Raw genomic sequence first — 6,288 nt, forward strand, 5'->3', positions numbered from 1 at the left:
AGTGACGCGGATGCCTATTTAAATGACTTGTTTTATAAATTAACAAGTTGTCTCAATAAATTAACAAGGAAAATGTGCACTGCCAGCCAAGCCTAACTTGAAAAAAAATATAATCTGTTTTGTTTTTGTTTTGCAAAGAAAATAAAACACTCACTTATGAAGGTTTCAACGAATTGGTGGCCTTGTTTCATCATCTCATCACGCATTCTAGTTAGTTTGAAGCATCAGATATTATTGATTTTTTTTGTTTTTTTTAATCTTTTTTAACTTAGTCAATTATAGCCGTCGTAGATGAATCTTAAAAAATACACACTCGAATAGAAGAAAAAAATAAAAATTTTGCACTCAATTAGAAAAAATAAAAATGCACCCCCATAATATACATTTAAATTCAACGAAGATGACCACCGAATAGTTTTGTAATGAATGGGAAGCTGACGATAGCTGGTAGTGGCATTCGTGTGGTTTTGATCAAGTCCGGTTGCCTTTGTACAGTGACGAACATAGAGAAGGGAAAGAGGTCGTGGTAGGTTGCCCTCGTAGAGTGACGAATATAGAGAAGGGAAAGAGGAATATAGAGAAGGGAAAGAGGTCGTGGTAGGTTGCCTTTGTAGAGTGACGAATATAGAGAAGGGAAAGAGGTCGTGGTAGGTTGCCTTTGTAGAGTGACGAATATAGAGAAGGGAAAGAGGACGTGGTAGGTTGAATAACTAAGTATTAAAAATGTAAATAAATAAATTAATTAAAAGGCAACTTTTTTTAAAAAAAAACTAAAACTCATGGCAAAAACATCACGGACTACCTCACATTGCATTGCATTGCATTGCATTGTTCACCGAAACAATGCTGAATTGTGAGGGATCAGCTGTGAAGGCTGTTAACTTAATATTATACTAATATTAATACGAATCGTGAGGGATCAGCTGTGAAGGCTGTTACCTTAATATTAACTTAATATTATAATAATATTATAATCAACCGGTTCTATTTAACGATGACAGAAACCTCCTCCTTGATGTGCATCTACTCTTGCTCTGCTAGCGTATCCCCTCCAGTGTTTCTTCCTTATATTTGGTGATGTTTTCAATACTATCTCTTTCTATTCTCACTTGAGACATTACTGCTTTTTTCTCTCTAATTAATCATTCCTTTTTGTAGTTTTAAGCCATGGATGGTGACAGCCTACACCCCCTGCACAAGACTCGGCCACAGCAGGCTACTCCTCAGCTGCTAAAGGAGGACTTGCTGGTGTCCTCGTCATGCTCCTTCTTGCTATCGTATTTTATGTATTCTTCAAGTGCCGAAACTGCTCCGTGAGATTTGAGGTGGATGTTGAAATGCCAGAAAGGAGCGTCCATTCTGGGAAATAAAGAGGTAGCATGTAATAAGAAGTTGAAGCTGATTAAGATTCATAGAATGAGATTCTTCTAATTTTCCAATATTAATGTTTTCGTATTAATTGCAGGTCTTCTTCTTCGTCGAGGTAGCAATCCATGCAGTACCCGGGCGCCTCAACAGTTGGTTTTAGTTATATCTAGTATCTACTGTATTGGTGCAGATAAATATTTGGCCTGTTTTCTCATAATAAAAAACTCAAAATCAGACCATTTTAATTTGTACTTTATATATAAATAAATGATGGTGTGAATTTTGTGTTCGAGTTAAACTAATATCTTCAATTAAAATCGTCAAGGCAGATAATGAATTTTGGGTTTTTCCCTTTTTTTTGTACTTTACTTGGAGGAGTGGGTTTTTTTTTTAATTATCAATTTACTGCGTTGCCACTGTAATAAATCAGTCTGGACTTACTGGTAATTTTCTTATCTGCTGGGGCCCGCTTTGGATCTTCCATTTTATTACGGTCTCTTTTTAACGAAAAGAAAGTCGTCCATAAAACAATCACTCACCTCGCACAGCAGTCACAGCCAAACTCTTTGTTAAATCGATAGCAGATCCCACTCTATGTCAAACCGATGGTGTTTCGGTGCGTTGAGTGTAGGACAGGTGCCAACTCCATCTCCTATGCGCGTTGATGAGGGCGGTTTTTCTTGCCTCTATCCAGTCTTTCTGCCTTTTGTTGCTTTCGCTTTTGTTTTCGCGCGCCTTCTGATGCTGGTGGAGTTACTAACGGCGTGGTCCTGGACGGTTGCGTTCGTTGTCGTGATCGCTTGAGCCTGTCGGATTTTTCGGTTTTTTTTTTTTTTTTGGTTCCTGGCTATGCCGTGGTTTGGTGGTTTTATTGGTAACTGGTTCATTGGTTTTTTTTGTCCTCTCTCTCAAGAGAGGTGAGAATTGCAAGGGGAGATGGGTTGCGGTGGTGGTCCGTGGGTTTCAGTGTGTTAAGTGTGGGATCGGTGTCAACTCCATCTCCTCTGCGTGTTGATGAGGGCGGTTTTTCTCGTCGCTATCCAACGAGGGATGTCCAGTATTTTTGGCTTCCGTTGCTTTCCCTTTTATTTTGGCGCGACTTTCGCCGTTGGTGGAGTTACCAGCGGCGTGGACCTGGACTGTTGCGTTGACTTCCGTGATCGCTTGAGTCTGTCGGAGTTGTCGCTTTTCGTGTTTTTCTTCCCACTCCTGGCAGCTGGATTGCTTCATTGTTATCGGCTATGCCGTGGTTTGGTGGTTATGTTGGTAACTGGTTCAATGGCTATGTCGGTGCTGGGCGTGCCATGGCGGAATTGCGCTGGGCAGTTGGGTTTTTTTTTAGAGGGAGATGAGATTTGTTAGGGGAGATGGGTTGCGGTGGTGGTCCGTGGGTTTTGGCTTTGTTGAGTACAGAGGCTTTAATCTTCTATTACGAAGAAAAAATAGCAACCGCGACCTGGAGGAAGGGAGAGACAGAAGGAGATTAAAATTATCGACCTTGACTAGTAATTTTCTTTGATTTTCTTAAATGGATCTTTGAATTAATTGTTTATTATTACCTATATTGGTTGGTTGATAGTTCCTCCCCGGTGGAGGAGTGTTGCAGTGATGAATATCTATGTTTTAATAACTGATTGGTTGAATGAAATGAATTGGCAGACTATGGAAAGGACCAGGACATGGGAATTGAAGCATTGCAAGCCATGCTTATGGATGATGAATTTAGAGGTGCTCCTCCCTTTCTTTCTTTCTTTTTGATTTTTTCAAAGTAAACAAACCAATGATATGCAATGGCAGAAATTCATTCTAGCGAGAGTGGCCTTAATACTTCTAACCATCGCTTCAACATATCAATATCTTCACAGGTTAGGTTGGCTGGCTGTTCGATCATCATGGTGCTGTGTTTTTTCTCTTCCCCGGAGTTTGGTCATGTTCTTATGCTATGCTCCTTTAGTTGTGCTGTTTTGGATTCTTAGCTCGATCAGTTTTATTTTCAGTGGGAAAAAGAGGTGAACAGGGAGCTGTGAGTTCTATCTAGATCTATATATGGTTTGCTGTGTATGCTCATTCTCCCTAAATTATTATTTTATCTGCTAAAGTTTGCCATGGAAATCGATTCCAACATGGCATCATAATTGATAGCAGCCAGCAAAACTTTGACCTAACACGTTTTATTTTCTAACAAGATCGATAATTTTGTCATTAAGTTTAAAAGTTTCAATCTTTTATATTTGGTTAAGCTGTCATCGTGATTGCCTTGTAATTCTGTGGTTTTTTTTTTTTTTGCCAACGGAAAAGATATCAAACATGATCTGTGGCTGCTGTTGCACTGGGGCATCCATTCCTTTTCTTTTCTTTCTGAGATTTAGTTGGTTGATGGAGATCGCAGGTGCAGGCACTTCTTCTATGCTCAAGATAGATCACAACTTTTTTGCCCCCAGGAACTATCTTCCCTTGCTTCTGTCATTTATCACTATGAATAACCTTACCTATCTTTTGCAGGGAAACTGAAGCTGCTGGAGGACTGCACTGCCACTCCAGATCCAGATTGTGGATGCAGCCGTGGTCTTCATCAACTTTTTGACAGCTACTGTTATGGTGACGGATCAAACCACTTCATTTTTGTGACAAGGACCAAGTAGGTTTACTTTGGATCCAGACAACCTTTTGGTTTTTCTGTGTATGAGACATGTAATTGCTTTAAAGGATCTGAAGCAACTCATAAAACTGATATGTTGCTTCGCTTTCCAACCTTGCTCATGTTCTATGAAATAAAAAAGCTTTTTGATTTTGCTGCGTTCTTTAAACATGGAATTAATACCCGCAGTGGAGCGCCGGCAGAAAATCTTGTTAGAAGCTACATGCTTGACCAATGCGTGGGACATGCCTTGTGCTCCCCTTGTTGGAGTCAATCATTATGGACGAAGAGTCCTGTTTGAAACATATTCTTCCTAAAGTAAATTCTTGCATGTGCGCAAAGAAATGTTTCTTATAATTCAAAGGATTTCTTTCTGGTAAGTTGCCTAATATTAGATAAGAAACATATTCTTCCCATCTCCAATTGTGAAGAAATCTCACATCATCCAACACCAAAAAAGTTTCCATAGAAGAGAGTTATCTGCTAGGCACGGTTTAATTTCTCGTGCACATGCAATAGTGTAGATGCAAGATGCAATAATGGTTATTTTTTATTTGAAAATATATAGAGTAATATTTTTTAAAATTGATTTTTAATATTAATATATCCAAATATCCAAAAATCAAAAAAATAAATTTAAATTAAAAAATCAAAATTTTCTAAAAACATTATCTGACCCAAGATAACTGTAAACTATCTAGCGCATTGGACTGCCGATCAAAAGTCCAGTATCAGCTCTTCCCCATATCCTTTCTTTAATTAATGTTTCTTTCTTCTCTTGGCTTCATCCCGACACTTGATTTGTATTAATTACCCCCTTAACTTTCATCATTCTTTCAATTTCTCCCCCTCCATCCATTTTTTTCTTGTAATAGCAATGAAAAATATATGTAAACAGCCATTGCTCTAGTACCCCATATCTGCAACATGAGCTTGCCGAGGAAATTGAGTCTTCAGAGGGCCATTTTCAAGCCAACAATTTGACCAAAAACTCACCATTTTCCCATTCCCAATATTATAACAGCAATTAATTATTCTTCAAGGCTGTCGAAACTTGATGCTCATTGTGGATGATTGAATAAATATCATTCCATGTATATGAGAGAGATTGATTAAAGAGAGGTGGATAGGTGGTCCATTCTCCTAAAGGGGATGATACTTTTGAGAAACAATATTCTGTCACCCTCCTTTACTTTGATCATCCAATCTCCATAACTATTTGAAAAGCAAAGTTTTATTTATACCTTGGGGCAAGATCCAACTCCTAAAAAAAACACTATACCATAAAAACCATTTCGGAACAAAAATTTATAGCTCTCGCCACCCCTTTTGGCATAAGAAAATTGATATATACTATAATGGCAGAGAGTTCAAAACACTTTTTAACAAACATATGTGCCTTGCAAGGCTTAACAACTTTCCTTTTCCACCATCCTAAAGTAAAACGAATCTAAAAAATTACAGGTTTCCAGGCTGACATTCCCTTTTGGGGATGGCTCCTAAAGGAAGACCTAAATCCAGTGAGTTTTATCTGCAACAAAGAAACCTAAATACTTACATTTTCATTTTCCATGACTCATAGTTTTCAAGGCAACATTAAAAAAAAAAGGATGGATTTAGGTGGAGGAAGAGGCGGAGGGATCCAGTGCGGTAACTGAGATCGGGGGAGTCGGTTAGGTGGGTTTTGATGAGTGGAGGGAGTCAAGATCCGTGGGGTCCAGAAGGCGTCTACGTGTAATGATAAATGGCAAAGTCGCTGAAAATTTCAAAGATAAAAGGATGTTCTTCGCTTTTAATCTCACGCTATCGCAAACATCAAGTTCTACTCATCAACAAACGAAGGGAAAGAGAAAGGGACGGAGGACCCACCTTTGGATTAATTTTTAAATAAAATTACTGCTGTTAACTATATTTAATTTTTCATCTTGATAGATTAAGAAATATTATTGTCCAAGTAGAAAGCAAGTAGTTTATATATATATATATATATATTAAATTATTATATTAATCTCAAAATGTATTTATGTTTTCTTGGGGCATTTTCATATTTCCCTTTGGGTTTTTTTGCTGTTTTTTTTTTTATTTATTACCCACTAAAAAAATGCTTGGTTATTCATTCTAGTCCCTTCATTTTTAAAACGAAAGTTATTTGGACCTTTATATTTACTTGATATTTTTTATATAAATAAGTTCTTAATTAAAAATTTTTTATCCTCGTATCTTTTCATAAAAAAACTTTAATCCCTATATTAATTTTATTTTAATTGAGTCAGGTGCTCGCT

The 6,288-nt window shown here is 37.5% G+C and overlaps 1 protein-coding gene across 1 annotated transcript; it reads left to right on the top strand.

The window, feature by feature from the left end:
• Positions 1–2,521: 2,521 nt before the first annotated feature.
• Positions 2,522–4,162, top strand: LOC133677890 (uncharacterized). Its single transcript, XM_062100024.1, has 3 exons — positions 2,522–2,873; positions 3,028–3,096; positions 3,871–4,162. The coding sequence occupies exons 1-3, from the start codon at positions 2,717–2,719 to the stop codon at positions 4,008–4,010; spliced, it is 366 nt and encodes a 121-aa protein (XP_061956008.1). The 5' UTR covers positions 2,522–2,716; the 3' UTR covers positions 4,011–4,162.
• The last annotated feature ends 2,126 nt before the right edge of the window (positions 4,163–6,288 follow it).

The sequence above is a fragment of the Populus nigra genome, chromosome 18 (assembly GCF_951802175.1).
Source record: "Populus nigra chromosome 18, ddPopNigr1.1, whole genome shotgun sequence".
In the NCBI taxonomy this organism is placed as follows: Eukaryota; Viridiplantae; Streptophyta; class Magnoliopsida; order Malpighiales; family Salicaceae; genus Populus; species Populus nigra.